Here is a 16,370-nt window from a genome sequence, read left to right on the forward strand (position 1 = left end):
TAAAACCCTCGGTTTCTAGCATAAGTATCTTATAATTAAGATTGTAATCGCGTCCTGCCACGAACATTGCATTTGTCAAGAATACGACTGATCATGTTTCCCTCCGGAATAATGAAGATCAATAAAAATAATAAATTATATGTGACTACCATTTACATAAACGCACTGCCACACACTCACGACAATTATATCTGAATATATAATATATCGAGTAAGACAGAGTACGACTGAATACTGGTCAGACTGGTGTCCATAATACTCATAAATAATGCTCGCTAAGATAAATGATAAAAAAACAAGGAGTGAAATGGAGTAGTTATTCCAAGCAAATTGAAATAATCGATGATCAATTGTCGAAATCGATTATCGAATTAAAAAAGATTAAATTGTAAAAAAAAGATCAAATTTAAAAGGAGTAATTTTGCAATCGAATTTAAAACCGAAGAATTGTATAATGAATCGAATTATGATTCGGTCCACTTATCGTGAAAAAATTTTAATATGCTGCATCATATCGAACGATATCAATGATGTCAAAGGAAATCGCAAAGTAGTCGCGCTGATTTCCAATTATAATACCGTATTTCCGTACAATTGACTCTTTTTATGCGACGAACGTCATCCGCAAAACCTCGGCAGATAGATCAATCGTTGCGTAAATGATATGATAAATGCGCGGCCGATGAAAGCCGCTTTTCACACATCTTAATCTCAGATCGCGTTCAGAAACGCGCGGAAGATATCCTTGATATATCTAGAAAAAAAAAAAAAAAGAAAATAACGACGACTAAATGATTTCTCTAAACATATCATTATCTCGAGTTCTATCGCATCGATTTCAATTAATCGCTATCTATGTTTTGTGTTCAGGTAAATTTTCTATTGTGCGTGCGGACAATTATCTCTAATTACCTGCGAAAACAGACCACCACACGCGATTAATTATGAAGGCGTGCCGCGTGTTCACAGAGTCTGTGAATATTGCATCAAATTTCACTTATAATTTTAACGCATTCGTGAATCGTCTGACGTAATAAACGAATTCATTCGTCGCTTCCTGTCCATTACTGCGACGCAACTTGAATTCTTCCGCGTCACTGTAAAACACAAACTTACTACCACATCCCGTTTCGCGTAATAATAATCTTAATTACTTAGCGATAATTTTTATCAGATACAAAATGTTTCACCTTCCGAGAGTGCCTCTGGAGAGTCTTTGGCTAATTTCAGATCTTCAATGGCGAACAATAGTGGAGAACCTTATCTCCCTCGGTGATCCTTTTTTTTAAAAGACTAGTCGACATTTCTTATATATGTATAATTAATTAAAGTCGATCTCAAATTAAAGCGTTTTCTCGGCAGTATACCCCTTCTTTGTTACACGCGCGCGTCTATTTAGATCCGAGCGTTGCCCAAATGACACAAGGCCGCAAGAATTGGCGGTACATCGCTATCGTCGGCCAGTACACGCCGTGTACAGACCGTGACAAGATCGGTAGCGGCGTTGGAAAGGCGCGGGAAGAATCGCGGTGACTGGTTAGTCGGACCGCAGTCCACGTCGGCGTCGGTTGATATCGCGATCCACTCGAGAACCACTTCGAGCGCCGGCGGCTGAAGCGAATCTTGCCCGCGCGCCGGACAATAAAAGGCACAATGGACGAAAATCAAGGTACGTCCCGAGGATCGAGAGCGAAAAGTCGACGGTACGACGAAGCGAGAAAATTATACGAAATCACGCGGAAAATCCCGCGGAAAATCTATCGGAAAATCCTTCGGAAACCCTGTGTCCTCCCTCTGCGAATCCGGAATCGCGTCGAGAGATTTATTTAATATTAACGAATCTCGTATTTTTATATTATAAAATTCCCTCTTGTACTGAAACCGGACTCCGTTCGGGTTTCACTTAAAGTCGAAATGTCGCCGCGCGGCGAGACTCAGCGTCGACGACAACTGATACACATCGACGATCAGAATCTGAATGATGATTAGTCACGATGCAGGAATCGACTCCGACGCTGATGACAGAGAGTACAAAAGAGAGAAAAAAGACGCATATAAATTCGATTAAAAATAACGTTATCAGTTGTGAGCGATAAGCACGCGCGTTTCGGTGACGCGTCTTCGATGAGACATTCCGTTACGGAATTTTTACGGGTCATTGGCCCGTTTAGGGTTCGACGTGACATATGTTTTATTCTTTAGTTCCTAAGCGTGTCGCACATCCGGTATCAATGAGACGCAATCGGCGAACTCACGGCCGCGTTCGTGCGCGCGCGTCGGATTCGCGTGTTCGTGCGCCACGTGTACGCGCACCTCGACGGCACGCTCTATTTTCGCTTCACGAATTTCCGATGTGAAAAAGCCGAGTGCGAGCGCACGTGACTCCACATGTTCGGCTCTCTAGTATTTCCGTACGACACGGCCCGTGAAATCAGGCGGCCCGACAAACAGAGCGCATTCCGCTACGTTAGTCATAAAATACCGTTTTGCCTTCTCGCAATTGTCCGAGTGGTCGCATTCCGCGAGACTTGTTTTACAAGTAAAAAAAAGAGAGAGAGAGAGATGTAAAAAGAAGTTAAATTGTAAGAGAGAGACGAAAACTGAAGCTAAGGCCGGAACATTTCGCCGGAAATTGAAATGAAATCACGCGGAGCTGGTTAAAAATTTATTGAACAAGAAAGAATAAATGAGATAAGTTGGATATTTTGGATATGTTTTGGCCTGCACGGGGACTGGTCCACTTTCGATGGACCAGTTTGACTTGGGCTCCTGCGTCTATAAATAACTCTTTTTTTTTTTTATCTCTGCAATGGAATAAGTCTATGAAACATAGAAGAAGAAGCGAAGATACTTTTTATAAGTAATACCCATTTCTACCAATATAAATTAATAATTTAATCTCGATTTAATATACTTTTCATTTTTTTTAGTTATAAAAATTAAAAACAGTAAATTAAACCAAAATTAAGGTTAATTTATATTAGTAGAAATAGATATAAGATGCACTCAAGGAGAACGTAACTGATACATGTAACTTCGACACGTTTCGTAACGTTGCGTTTACTCACAACTGAGCGTTAATTATTATTCGATAGGAATTCTGTAAACTCGCAAGTCACCTTGTTGTAACGCGCGACGGTATACGTTGCGTATTCGTAAGACTGCAGTATACAGGGTGTCACAAAATTAATCTTGGAAAAATCAATTCAACCGCGCTCTTTGCGCTTATACTGATTGCGTGATTAGAATTTGAAAAAGGAATAAAAAAGACCATAAGATAAGAGATAAGAGAATGTAAAAAATGCTACCGAAAAAAGTAAATTCATACGAGAATTGTTAGAAAATATTTAAAATATTCAGAAATATTGAAAGAATAATTTTTCTAGCAAAAATTTAGATTTTTACCAAATAAATTAATTCTCGAATTACTCTTCGATTTTATTTCAATCGAAGCGTAAATTTGATTCTAATCTGAAATTTAATTTTAGATATTTTTTATTTTTTTATATTTTATTTTTTAAATTTTTCCGCGCCTTTTTTCTTTTTTTACAAATTTTTCTGCGTCTTGAAAAGCGCGAGAAAAACAAAACAATTTAAAAGAAAACAAAATCGAGATACGACAGAGAAATTTCAATTTCGGACACTCTCTATATCATTTGACCTCGCGTGCATCGCGTAATCATTTCTCGCTCGAGGATTGGTGAAACGTGAGAAAGAAGCCTGAACGGAGGAAACACGTGCTTGTGTTTAAAGATACATATGTATGTATCGGCGGTAGATACTCTATATATATATATATATATATATATATATATATATATATATATATAAATACATACGTATCTTTAAACACAAGCACGTGTGTATATATATATATATATCTGTTTATAAAATTCGGTACTTGCGTGTGCAGATAATCTCATCGCGAGTATGAAAATCTTCAAATTTTCTACAAACTTGATGCGGCTTGATTATCTTTGATTATCTGAATGTAGAACTCTTCGTATTTTTTTCATCCTTTTTCTCTTTCTCTTCGTCCAATCATTATATTCATTTTATTTCAAGTGCAGAAAATACACGGCGTAGAGAAAAATTAGATCGGATAGATTCATAATCGATTCTTATATTTAAAATTATTTATTTTAAATAAGCTTATCATCATTTTATTGATTGGAATGCGATCTTTAAAATGATCTTAAATATAGTATCTGGCTATAAATAAAGCCAGTCAAGACTACTTCGCTTTAAGCAATTCCATCAGCTAAATTAATCGTCAATTAAGTTAATCAGAATTTTATCGCACGATACGAAACTATCCTCGTAGAATTTGATTTTACATTTTAAAATCATCTTAAACAAATCTTGGCACAATTATTATATCACTACTTTATAAGTCGGAATAAAATTTCAAATTTTATCTGAGAGCGAATATAAAATAGAGACACTATCGACACTGTCTCTAACGAATCAAGGGGTTGGTGGTTGGTAACGCGCCATCCCTAACCTAACATAATCTGACGTACGCTGCGACGAGCAAACGTCCCTGGTCATTGCGGTCATCACCGGTGGTGTGTTCGCCGACACGTGCCGCGTGGCATGACGATAGGTAAGGTCGACCTTTATTCCCTAATCGCATTTATTAAAATCGCCTTCGAGATATATTCGGCGAACACATCTTCGGTGAAAGAAAAGAGGGAGGAAAATTGAAAGCAAAAATCAGGGGATGCAATGTCGCAGCGTCCCACCCTCCCGCCCGTTGTGTCCTCCGATCGATCTTCGCAGAATGCAGTCGTTGTCGATTTTAAATATCCCGAGATAATACGTTCGTTATACCCTTCCCATTCTCCGAATAATAGACATATCCTCTCCCTTATACTTGCAGAGACCGACGTGTCCGCGCTGTGCATCGATGTGTCAAAGGTGAAATCGTTGGCTGGAGAACCACGGAAGTCCGTAAGTCTCACCGCTCTCACTCTCCTTATCACAACCTGCGTCTTTTGTACTTGATCTCTCTCTGTACTGTGGTGCAGATTTATTTTCTTAGCTCTTACTTTCTTAGCTCGAAGACTTATTTCTTCTGTTATTATTGTTAATATTCCTTGATCCTTTGCAGTACGAATTTTCTCAACGAGGAAACAAGTCCTCGATGTTGATTTGATTAACAAGTCCAATCAAAGAATTCTTAGTATCTGAAAAAAATCGATTAGAATTAAAAAAAAATATAGTTTATTAATTGTAATAGTGCGCTGATTTGAATATTTTATGAGTCACTACCGCGAAACGACTGTAAAGGATTAATATTACTCTTATTTTTATCAAATTAATGCGATAGTTATACCATTGCCTGTATATCGTTTGCGAGTGATACAGGTTTTGGTTTGCGTAGAAAATATTGTTATCAGATTACATGCAATAAATTCCTGCATATGCAACGAGCGTCTATTAGACGTTTCATGCCTGCGAAAAGAAAGTATGTTTTACAAAAATTTTTGCGCCGAACGCTCGTCGGCGACGAGGCAATTCATACTGTACAATTTTTTTCTCTTTACATCGTATTCGTAGCAAATTACAAAATCGAGTTATTATGGACGAGTGCAGCAGTATTATCAGATCAAGAGAAAAAGATATATATATATGACTTACATACTCCATTTGACTGATTCGACGATTATTCCATTCAGTCCTGATTGTGTTACATCAATCAAGGCGATGCATATCTCAATTATCACTCCATTATCACTGCCATTTTTATTTCTTTCTGAAGTGATTTATTTACCTCTCCTTTTTTTGTTTTAATTATCCGCAATGTACTGTCATTAAAGATAATATGACTCGCTGGTTTTTCTATAGATATTTTTCACTAATTTCTTTATTTAATATTATAATCTTGGTGATTTGATTTTTTTTTTTTTCAATTAAGTACCTTTATATAATATTATAAATTATATATTATAAATTATATATTTTAATATACTCGAGTATACAGAATAGAATATTTTTCTTAATATTAATATTTTTCTTAATTATAAATTTCTTTACTATTTTGCCTATTAAAAAGAAAAAAAAAAAAACCTAAAAAACATTTAATTGATTTAATAGCGAAGTTGCGTTTGCCGTTATCTATGAGCTTACTAAATGATTGAGATATGTTCTCTGTGTATTTCTCTGTAATAACATAGAACAGAATGATAGATAAAGTAGAGTATTCAATATAAGTGATAAGTGAAATTTTCAGTCAAGTGCTGAGATTAAAATATTAAAGTACCGCCAATAAATGATCGCTTTGCTAATGTAACGCTCATGATTATTTTTATTGATGCATGTTTTTTTATATAATATCCGGAGAACCGAAGTAATATACCTGCTTATATATATTTATAGAATTATCATTAGAGTCAGAATGCGTATATATTGATATGTACACAGCAGATATCGTAGCCCATGATTTGTGACAGAAGGACATGCCAGTGTGAGTGCGTGTTGTGCGTGTATGAGCTGCGTATGCCCTTGAGACAAACGGTCCGAGGGTATATTCGTGTTCTATAAAAATTCATAATAATGCATGGTTGGCTATCTGAACAGTTTACAGGTATGCCCATGGTGTGTGGTTTTGTTGAGTTTTGTTCCATCATTCCGTCCTGGCTTTTCCATGTTATCACTGATTGGTCTACGAGGGTGCAACACACTTCATATTGCTTACGATGCTTAATTATGTGAGCGGTATGGTCTTCTGATTTTACTGATATCGTACATTTTTTTTTTTTTTTAAGAGATTGGTGAAGCTCGCTGTTTAAAAGATATCAACATGTTCGCTATATAAAAATCGGAAATTAAATTTTTTTTCTTTTTTTTCTTCTTCAATAAAATCAATGAAGAAAGAGAATAGTTAAAATATAAAGTTAGAGATTCATTAAGATTGATTATATCGACACAATTCAGTAATTGTAATTTTAATGTTGCAATATGTTAAAACAATTTTTGATTATTAATTGTTGTGCAAAGCGGACGATATCTAAAGATTCTATTGTATAATTGGGTCATGATATGAAATTATCAGAATTCATCTTCATACATCGTCATAATAATAAGACTTGTGCCTACGGATGCTGCAAGTAATGTTTATCTACAAATTACGTTAATACAATTCGTATTTGCTCATTGAACGCATTTTGTTACATAACTATACTGCTAAAATAAAAACTAATAAAGCTCGAAAATAATTAGTAGCCTTGTTTTGTTAAGTTATACTATTCGTCTTTTAATCAACAGAAAGAAAATTTCTGAGTTATATTATTTATGTTACGCAGAATAAATGTTTATTATGCGTAATAAACCGTTCACCTTTCACTTAAAAGAAGTGAAGAATAAGAGAAACTTTCTCCGTGATGCGACATAATTATCGATCTGTGCAATTTCTTTTATAGGAGTGCAATGCACACGATGCCGACCCCGGTGGATGGACCCCGTTGCTGGTACTGGGCGGTGCGACTTGCTGCCTGGGATCAGCATTACCAGCAGGATATAACATAGGTGTCATGAACAATCCTGCTCATGTTCGTAATAGATCAATAAGCGATTCCGTCGAGTACAGTGTTATCTAAAATTATACTGTCAACTATATTCGACTTGCAGCTTATGCAATCATTCTGCAATGACAGTATCAGGGAAAGATATAACGTACAATTGTCCAGCCATGAACTCAACGTACTCTGGTCCACCGTAGTGTCGATCTTTCTTATCGGAGGTGTGTCTGGATCTTTGATCGCCAGCTGGCTGAGCGACAAATTTGGACGTAAAGGCGCGTTAAGCGCCGGCAACCTCTGCGGGATTGCAGGAGCGGTTCTATTCATGCTCGTGCGAACTGTCAACTCGGTCGAACTTTTCCTGCTCGGCCGAGTGTTCGTTGGTGAGTCAAGGAATCGTTAAGATTTAAGCCAGTCTAATTAATGGATACGATTTTAATGATAGGCGTGATCGTAGCTGAAAGCGAGTACGAACTTTTGCTCATCCAATCTATTATTTTGAATCTCCGTAATGTGTAACATTTCTAAATATTACACATATTCCTAGGATTTTCCGGCGGTCTAGCCACTTCTTTGCTCCCAATGTACATGACAGAAATAGCACCTTTAAAATTACGGGGTGCTGTCGGAGTGTTATGTCAGTTGGGTATCACCTGCGGCGTTCTGATGGGCCAGATCGCTGGGCTCAAAACTGTTCTGGGTACTTCCGAATCCTGGCACATCATGCTAGCATCTTTCTCACCGCTTTGCCTCGCTGCATTATTACTGACCATCGTTTTGCCGGAAAGTCCAAAGTATTTATATATAACTCGAGGAGAACAGGGAAAGGCTCTTAAAGGTACGTACAACTACTTCATTCGAATAACATTTAAATATGTAAGTTTTAATTATTTAAAGACATATTTTATCTTACTTTTATATATCTTTCAATTACTTCCAGAACTCAGTCGTTTACGCAACATGGATATAATGCTCTTGCAAAATGAAATCACTAGCTTGCAACAAGAACTAGCAATGAGATCGACGAGTGAGACGTGGAATATTAAGCACGTGTTGAGAGAACCGACCGTAAGACTGCCTCTCTTTCTAGTATGCCTCATGCAATTTGGTCAGCAGCTCAGTGGCATTAACGCCGTCTTTTATTACTCGAACACGATATTTCTCGGAGCAGGCCTAGGCATCACCGGCGCTCAATACGCGACTCTAGGCACTGGTGTCGCAAACATTGTGATGGCACTTGTCTCCGTGCCAATAATGTCATTGTTCAGCAGGAGAAAAGTTCTATTCCTGAGCTGTTACTTATGTGTAGGGTGCCTTATCATTCTGTGCATCTCTATCGCACTAATCGTAAGTGAACATGGATTAATTTTAATAATATTTAATTTTATAATATGATTTTAAAGGGTGTAAATAATATGGATTTTCTAGAAGCAATGAAGTAAATATTGATTTTCAAGACTAAGCAGTCTCTCCTTTTACAGCATACGGCTTCGTTTATGCCATGGCTTTGCATCATCACGGTGCTAGCGTACGTTATATTTTACGGTATCGGTCTCGGTCCAATACCATTTTTCATTGGCTCCGAGCTATTCGATGTTGGTCCTAGGCCTGCCGCTATGTCGTTAGGCAGCGTGTTCAATTGGGGAGGAAACTTCCTCGTCGGGATGATGTTTCCCTCGTTACAAGATGCAATTGGTCCATACGTCTTCCTGATCTTCGCTGCAAGTACATTAATCTTGGTGCAAATCAATCAGTACGTAATACAAACGTATATTATTAATCACCGTACGATATTCTATTTGCGATAAATATGAAAACTATTGTTGTGTATCACAGGATTTATTTACCCGAAACGCGAGGTCGAAGTACTACAGCTATAGCGGCGGCCATGACTAAAGGTTTTAAATCAAGACCAAATGCGATACTTGCTACGTAGTTATTTAATCTAACTTTATCTAATTCGATTAAGTAATTTTTATACGATTTTTTTAACGGAATCGACAAATCATTGCCACACTTGTCACACGAGTGACAATTCATTCAGCGTTGTAACTAATTCATCCGATCACGCATCAAATGATCTGCTGAAAAAGGACTAATGCGAGATTCACTTGAACGAGATCCAGGCACCGTGCAGGCGAATTTTATATATTGTACTATTTGTACATATCCCGTAATACTAAAATGCTGCAAATAATGGCGTAGAAGTGCGAGAACGCTGGAATAAGATACGGCGATTAAGATTTTTACATTTATATAAACATCATACGTCTATAATTCTTGAAAATTTCTATCCGCAATCGAGCGATCACTGCCAATGCATAACATCAATTTATTCCGAATAAAGTTGCAATCTTTAATGTTCAACGTTCTTGAAAAATCTTACAAAATTTTCGCTGTGCGTATACCTAGAGTAAATACATAATTTATATAAATTTAAAACTAGCATCAATCAGTTCTAAAGTTGCGATACAATTGATCTAGCTGCTCGTAAAACACCAGGCATAGGACCGTATGTGGCGCTATCCTCATCCACGTCGGGAACGTCCCTTTGTACAGGCCAGTCAGACCCTCAGTACGCAATATCTTGATGAGCGCGTCTCCGAGTCCTTTGTACAGGGTACCCTTTCCGGCCGCGTCCGTCTCTGCGTTTGCATATGTTTAAGACACGTTCATTATAAGCTGGTGATCTTCGAAGAGAACAACGTATGCGTAATACGTGCTTGCTTTAGGAAATTTACAACTCTATTAAAAATCTGGAAGTTCCTCAACTTTTGAATATTCTCTCTAATTGAGTATTTTACGTCACGCTTGAGAAACTTCTCGTGAATTCTTTGCAAGCCGTATTTATAGCCGCGCGCACTAGAATCGTATTTATAGTCACGCATACACATCGCATTGTATTTATAGTCTCGTATACCGAGTCAATACGTTATCGCGACATGCATCCCGAGTCGAGCGAATGCGATGGGAAGAAGTATTTTATTACCGAAAAAGGATGGGTATTTCTTGTTCCTCGAAATCCGCGATTCGACAAGCAAATTCGTTTATACGGAATGTCGATTTGTGCAAATGTACACCGTTATAAATTAAGCGACACAACCGTGGCCTTCAGTGAATTGAATGTTTAACGTAAGCGAGTTTCCAACGCATGGTATACTCACGTTGATTGTACAACCGCGTTGCCAGGACATCGAACGGCTGCATGGTGACGGCTACACAACTACCTCCAATCGCGGAGGCCAAGAAGGTCAGCAGTATCGGACGATCTGGAAATATCTGAGAAAAATTAAGAACGCTCCGTCGCATCGTAACGATAAGTGATCCTCGAATCTCGTACTGAAGTTTATCTTTCGATCCTTGAAATTCAGATAGTCGAAATATTTTTTGAAAGTCGCGACACATCGGCATTCCGTTTCCTCTGGCGACTTGCCAGAGAACTTCCGTCCGCGTGAGCGAGCGAAGGAAATTCGAGACTTCAGTGCGAGAAGGAAGGTATCCAGAAGCGAATGTAAAGATCGGTATCTATTTACATTTAGCGAGCGTAGCCAGTCCGACGCTAATCCGAAGGTGGTCAGCTGTGTCGCCGAGCCGACGAACACGCGCGGCATGTTGGCGTTCCATCCTCGATAAAGCGCCGCGATGCCGCCCTCCATCCACAGAGACTTGAACGCGTCCCATGATCCCGAGTGATTGTGCTGGTAGCCCACGGCGATGGATTTCGCGGATTGCGCCTGTAACTGCGTCTTGACCTAAGATAATCGTCCAATTAACATTAGCTGTAATCCGTATGAGAAGTGTAGCGCCGAAATTCTTATTATCTACATTTCTACGCAAAGATATTTATATCCTGTATCTTTATTAAATCGACTTTTGGCCAAAGGTATTTATTATCCGAGATATTCATTTGGTACGAAAAACCATACTTATTTTAATTTCTTTTACATACTCTTGTACTCGATTAATATCAATTTTATTCAAGGTAAAACTTCACGTGATCCTCAAACGATTTGACATAAAATAATCCTTCGAATTTTTTTCAAATAAAATCAAAGAGCCGTCACTCTTGTGCTAGGTAGAGGTAAATCTCGCATGAAGATAAGAAAATCAATTCGAAGTGTTATAGTATCTAGACCTAGACGGACTTGGAGAACAATCTCAAGGACGGTCAAGTTAATTACCAGATATAACGGACTGCCGAGGACGGCGCCGATACAGCCGGCTGTGCCGGACACCAGGGCGGTTCGCAGAACATCGGTGTTGCCCTGCTTGTCGACGATGAGTTCGTATCTCTGGGCGGACTTGTATGCGCCCAGGCGGATGCCGTTGAGGACGACCTGAAAGGCGAGCGCGGGCACGAGTCCCGCCTGCAGGGCCAACGCGCCCTCGTGTTTGGCTATGAGATATGCGGCGTGCAAGGTGTTCTTGTATATCCTCGTGTACGAGCCACGCGCCTCCAATTCACCCTGCAACTGCAATCGCACCTTCACCACGTCCACGGGATTCGTGAAGAAGCCGGCGCCTACCGCCGCCAGGGCACCGATCGCGAACTCCACGCCCGGCCTGAAAATAATAATTTAACGTCAATGAGTTAGAAATACGGAAAATCGACAAATGCGACAATTATAGAGAACATTGGAGAATTATTTCAATCCTCTCCATTAATCTTGATGAGTCGCCGAATAATTTAATCGTTCTTCTTTCTTTGTCACACAAGAAGTAGAAAAACAAATGAAAACAAATCTTTTTTGATTAACAATTAGAGCAAATGAGAAAAACGCGGTAAGAAGTACGTAATTAATCTTAATTAAATCTTTTTCAGTCGGTTTAATATATTTCTTATCCAGATTTTATCATACCGTTTTAAATACTAAAATAAACACGTTCTATTCTTTATACCTTCAAGTGAATAATCATTATCATAATAATTATCACATGCAATAGCGAATTAATCCAAATCAAAATTGAAGATAGATCAATTAAAAGATGTTTTTTATAAAAAAAAAAACATATTTATAATTTTTAAAAAGAATATATCATTTAATAAAAAATATATATGTCATAATAATAATATTCTTTATAATGTGAAATTCTTAATTTTTAATTTAATACAAGTAAATTATTAGCACAAAACGAAGATATTTTCATAGTGTGAGTCGCTAATTTCTTTTTATTCGTTTAATAAAGTGATTTTCATTAATCTTCAATTTTACATTTTCCAAATTCCTTTTGGTTCACCATATCACTCACGTCACCGTCAGTTATCGGAACATAAACCCGACTATATAGGATGTTCCAAATTTGGAGAGCCACTTTTCGTCTGTAAATTTCTATCAGCTTTTAGATCGATATTTTCTTAAAAGAAAAAGAGAAGATCATCGCGAGTTTTCACTCCTCCAATTGCAATCTATCAGAATAAACTTTATTAAAAGACTCAACAATTTTTCAGTTCAATATTTTCAATCAGAGCTCCAAGAACTATCGAAGAATCGACATTCCTCGTGCGTTTCCGTTGAGGAAACGTCGGCTCTACAATCGATCGGGAAAGAAAAGTGACTCTTAAGTTACACCTCGCACTTCGCATATCCGCACCGGAGTGACTAGCCGGTTCAGTATTATATAACACTCGTGAATCACGCGCCGTCGCACGACCGAGATTCGGTCAAGAATAGTCGATGATCCAGCGGACCAGCAGACCAAGCGAAAGACGCGCGACGATTCAATGCGATGAATGAAAACCACAAATGCACAATGCACAATGCTCACGTATTCTCTTCGGTGACCGCGCTCATTTTTATCGGGATGAAAGAGCTGATTTTTTTCCACACTGCTGATCCAGCTGGAGAGCAAGAAAGCTGGCTGCGCCAGCGTCGTATGCTGACATACGTCTGCCACTCATATCTAGTAATTTTGACTTAAGTTTACATCATATTTCCTGCGTCGACAACACTACAGTGTGATAACTCAGTTATCGAACGAAAATGCCAGCGACGATCAATTGCTATGATCTCTAATCTCATGATTCTTTTCTTCAACAAACAAGGAAAAGACGGTACATATTTTACTGACATCTGAAGATTTAAAGGAAGTCTAGTTAATATAATTTTGTTACATTTTTATTTTTTTTTTTGACGATTGCGTTTATATATTAAATGCATAAAGCGATATATAAATAAAATATATGTCATCAACTATTTGATGACTACAGTATATAGGGTTTTTCAAAATTCTGAAAAGAACAAAATGAAAAAAAAAAAAATGTTTTCCCGAAGCTTGAGATGAAGCTTTTATTATCTTAATTCATTTTCAAATTGTTTTCAATGATTTTATCTTAATTCAAAGTATATTTTCATCAGCAAGAATCGAAAATCTCTTAATCGTCAACGGTCATACCACGTTTAAAATACCAGTTCTCGTCCGATCACTGAAGTCAAGATATGTTGGGCATGGTTAGTACTTGGATGGGTGACCGCTTGGGAATACCATGTGCTGTTGACATTATTTTTGTTTTCTCAAATCACAAACGTTTAAAATTTGTTAGTTTTTTTTTTTTTTATAAAAGCCTATTTTATATACTAAAATTTTAAAAATGTACATATATATAAATATCTAATAAACTACATAAATAATATAAAAATTAAGTATACATTGCAATTTTCGATAATCACAGATAAATAATTTTAGTCACAGCATATAGAGTATCAGAATTTTGAGAATAAAAAATTTTTTCAGGAATTGAGTCCACTCTCAACGTTCTTGAAAATCTATTTTGTAATTATTAGTAGCACATATTGTCATTAAAGATTATTATTAAAATAAACCCATTTTTCAGTACCTAAATAGCTTAGCATATGAAAATTTATTTTCTTGAAATAGATAAGACAAAACAGAAATAAAATATTTACATTAAAAATTTTGTGCAACAATATTAAAGAACTAGAAATAATTGGGAATTAAAATTTTGATTAAAATTATTAAAATAATTAATAAAAGTTGCTCATGTTAAAGAACAACTTCTTTTTATTTTTCAATAATATTAGTTATAATATAAAAAGATTTTATTACTTACTTAAGGTTAAGTTAGAATACAAGTCATAATTATGAAGTTATATACACTTTATACAAATACATAAAACAATTTTGTCTTGGAATAATCTATATCAATGTGTGATTTATTCAATATTTCCATTCCAAAATGAAAACTATGCAACAGATAAACTCCCACCAGCTTTAGAAATCTTTGCAATTTCTTCCTTAAATTTTGCAATAGTCTCTTTTGCTAAAGTCAATTTTTCTTTCAAATCAATCACTTCGAGTCTTATTTTATTACGTGCCTCCATAATGGCTTTCATCGTAGAGTCCTTCAGTGCTTCAACTGCAAGAATAATTATTAATTTATTAAATTACCATTGAATTGATCAGAAAATAAGAGGCATATTATTATACAAACAATCTGTATTATGCCGCCAAACACCAAGAGTCATAGGTCTGCTGGAACTTAGCAGATGCTGCATCAATGCTGTTGGATCTTGAAAGACTATTTCCTCATAAAATTCGGACACCAGACTCTTCTTCCCCAACTGTATCTCAGGTGTCGATTGAAACAATTTTAATATGTGATATATTGTAACCTGAAATTAATTCATTCTTGTTCCTTTTTTGTGTTTACAATTAGTAAAATAATAATCTAATTAAAAAAATATCATAGCAATATTTTTATGGCAAATCGCTCACTCACAGGACGTTCATTTGGATCGTGGAAGTAGATCTTAATGACTATCTCAAATTCCCCCCAGCCGGTTTCCGTCAATTCATACGGTGGCTTCGTTACGATTCGATTAGGATTATTGTAACTCTCGTGTAACTTGAAATGTACCTTCTTCACATAAGTGGACATGTCCTCATTGTTATATGGCTTGACATATACAGTCCACTGATGAGTGTGGCCATCCTCCTCTCTTTTTTTGCCAAAATATCGTGCTACATTACCGTAAACTATAGGTTTGACGATGGTAACTCCCTATATACAAACAAATTGCTCGATGAAAAAAATCTGTTTTTTTTTTTTTTTTTTTTTTTTAATCAAACTTCTTATATCATCCATTTTTCCTTTTTTCTCCAATAAAGATAAAAAAGCTAAATAGCAAAAATTCAGTTAAAAGAAACAGAACTAATGTAATACATTAATTTTTGCAATGTAAAATAATATCGTGCCAAAATATGTAGGTTATGTCATCGACAAGAGATACATTTTAGGTTACCTTCACTCTACCTCCAGAATCTGGACCGAACTCATTCGTAGATGCCATTGCGTTAGCGATAAGTTCGATATCACATATCTGTCATAAAATCGCGATCCTAAAGAATTATTCAAACAACATATTCTTATTCTCTCTATATAAATATTTACGAGCAACTCAGTTCAGATCTCTAACGCCGGAAATCAATATGGCGTCGTATTTTGAATACATATTTAATACATATTTTGAACACATGTATTCTAAAATGTATGAATTTTTAAGAAAGTCAATACCTTATAGCAATTAAAGATTTAAAAAATTGATACATTGATTGGATCAACCTGGTTCAGCATGTCCATCCACCATTTTATGAGTTGTATGTAAATATTTTAAATTCTTATTAAACAAAAAATTAAAAACCCTTTTCTACGTACTTTTAATTCGTGTTTTACGAATTAAAAATTCTTTTGTACGATTTTTTAATCAGAGACATTTTGACATTTTAATTTCTTGTATTTATTTTCTTCTCTCTTCTGTAGAAAAACATTCAAGAAAATGAAGAAAAGAATACTTACCAATCCTGATGATTCTATTAATATACCTATGG

General features: G+C 36.4%; 3 protein-coding genes and 1 non-coding gene across 6 annotated transcripts; 2 read left to right on the forward strand and 2 right to left on the reverse strand.

Moving 5' to 3' along the window:
* The first annotated feature begins 1,508 nt into the window (after positions 1-1,508).
* Positions 1,509-11,409, forward strand: LOC105424514 (solute carrier family 2, facilitated glucose transporter member 1). 2 transcript variants are annotated; one of them, XM_011634784.3, is made up of 8 exons: positions 1,509-1,669; positions 4,883-4,953; positions 7,425-7,553; positions 7,633-7,906; positions 8,071-8,361; positions 8,464-8,870; positions 9,005-9,276; positions 9,360-11,409. In XM_011634784.3, exons 1-8 carry the CDS (start codon positions 1,654-1,656, stop codon positions 9,457-9,459), a joined length of 1,560 nt encoding a protein of 519 aa, XP_011633086.2. In that variant the 5' UTR covers positions 1,509-1,653; the 3' UTR covers positions 9,460-11,409. The 2 variants fall into 2 exon arrangements, with proteins under 2 accessions (XP_011633086.2, XP_011633087.2); XM_011634785.3 differs by lacking the exon at positions 1,509-1,669 and adding an exon at positions 4,457-4,606.
* LOC105424511 (solute carrier family 25 member 35) lies at positions 9,836-13,505 on the reverse strand. Of its 2 annotated transcripts, none has more exons than XM_011634781.3 (5): positions 13,290-13,505; positions 11,705-12,086; positions 11,057-11,275; positions 10,688-10,802; positions 9,836-10,168 (listed from the first exon to the last, which is right to left on the reverse strand). In XM_011634781.3, exons 1-5 carry the CDS (start codon positions 13,313-13,315, stop codon positions 9,972-9,974), a joined length of 939 nt encoding a protein of 312 aa, XP_011633083.2. In that variant the 5' UTR covers positions 13,316-13,505; the 3' UTR covers positions 9,836-9,971. The 2 variants fall into 2 exon arrangements, with proteins under 2 accessions (XP_011633083.2, XP_011633084.2); XM_011634782.3 differs by lacking the exon at positions 13,290-13,505 and adding an exon at positions 12,737-13,227.
* Positions 13,506-13,902: 397 nt separating this feature from the next.
* On the forward strand, positions 13,903-14,021 carry LOC112552440 (5S ribosomal RNA). Its single transcript, XR_003096614.1, has one exon. It is a non-coding gene; the product is annotated as a 5S ribosomal RNA (ribosomal RNA).
* A 482-nt stretch (positions 14,022-14,503) lies between these two features.
* Gas41 (YEATS domain-containing protein 4 Gas41) lies at positions 14,504-16,244 on the reverse strand. Its single transcript, XM_011634777.3, has 4 exons — positions 15,785-16,244; positions 15,262-15,543; positions 14,974-15,154; positions 14,504-14,898 (listed from the first exon to the last, which is right to left on the reverse strand). Exons 1-4 carry the CDS (start codon positions 15,830-15,832, stop codon positions 14,726-14,728), a joined length of 684 nt encoding a protein of 227 aa, XP_011633079.2. The 5' UTR covers positions 15,833-16,244; the 3' UTR covers positions 14,504-14,725.
* Positions 16,245-16,370: the final 126 nt, after the last annotated feature.

The sequence above is a fragment of the Pogonomyrmex barbatus genome, unplaced genomic scaffold (genome assembly GCF_055798465.1).
Source record: "Pogonomyrmex barbatus isolate J1 unplaced genomic scaffold, ASM5579846v1 scaffold3, whole genome shotgun sequence".
Lineage (NCBI taxonomy): Eukaryota > Metazoa > Arthropoda > Insecta > Hymenoptera > Formicidae > Pogonomyrmex > Pogonomyrmex barbatus.

What these genes read in the sequence shown, in the direction of transcription:
- LOC105424514 (XM_011634784.3), top strand. An exon ending in GCATCTCTATCGCACTAATC is followed by an intron (nt 8,871 to 9,004) that starts GTAAGTGAACAT and finishes CTCCTTTTACAG; the next exon opens with CATACGGCTTCGTTTATGCC. An exon ending in ATCTTGGTGCAAATCAATCA is followed by an intron (nt 9,277 to 9,359) that starts GTACGTAATACA and finishes TGTGTATCACAG; the next exon opens with GATTTATTTACCCGAAACGC.
- LOC105424511 (XM_011634781.3), bottom strand. Translation starts at nt 13,315, where the DNA reads ATGAGCGCGGTCACCGAAGAGAATAC. An exon ending in TCGGCAGTCCGTTATATCTG is followed by an intron (nt 11,276 to 11,704) that starts GTAATTAACTTG and finishes CGATTATCTTAG; the next exon opens with GTCAAGACGCAGTTACAGGC. An exon ending in ACTGGCTACGCTCGCTAAAT is followed by an intron (nt 10,803 to 11,056) that starts GTAAATAGATAC and finishes AATTTTTCTCAG; the next exon opens with ATATTTCCAGATCGTCCGAT.
- Gas41 (XM_011634777.3), bottom strand. Translation starts at nt 15,832, where the DNA reads ATGGCATCTACGAATGAGTTCGGTCCAGATTCTGGAGGTAGAGTGAAG. An exon ending in ATTCTGGAGGTAGAGTGAAG is followed by an intron (nt 15,544 to 15,784) that starts GTAACCTAAAAT and finishes GTTTGTATATAG; the next exon opens with GGAGTTACCATCGTCAAACC. An exon ending in TTGGCGGCATAATACAGATT is followed by an intron (nt 14,899 to 14,973) that starts GTTTGTATAATA and finishes TTATTCTTGCAG; the next exon opens with TTGAAGCACTGAAGGACTCT.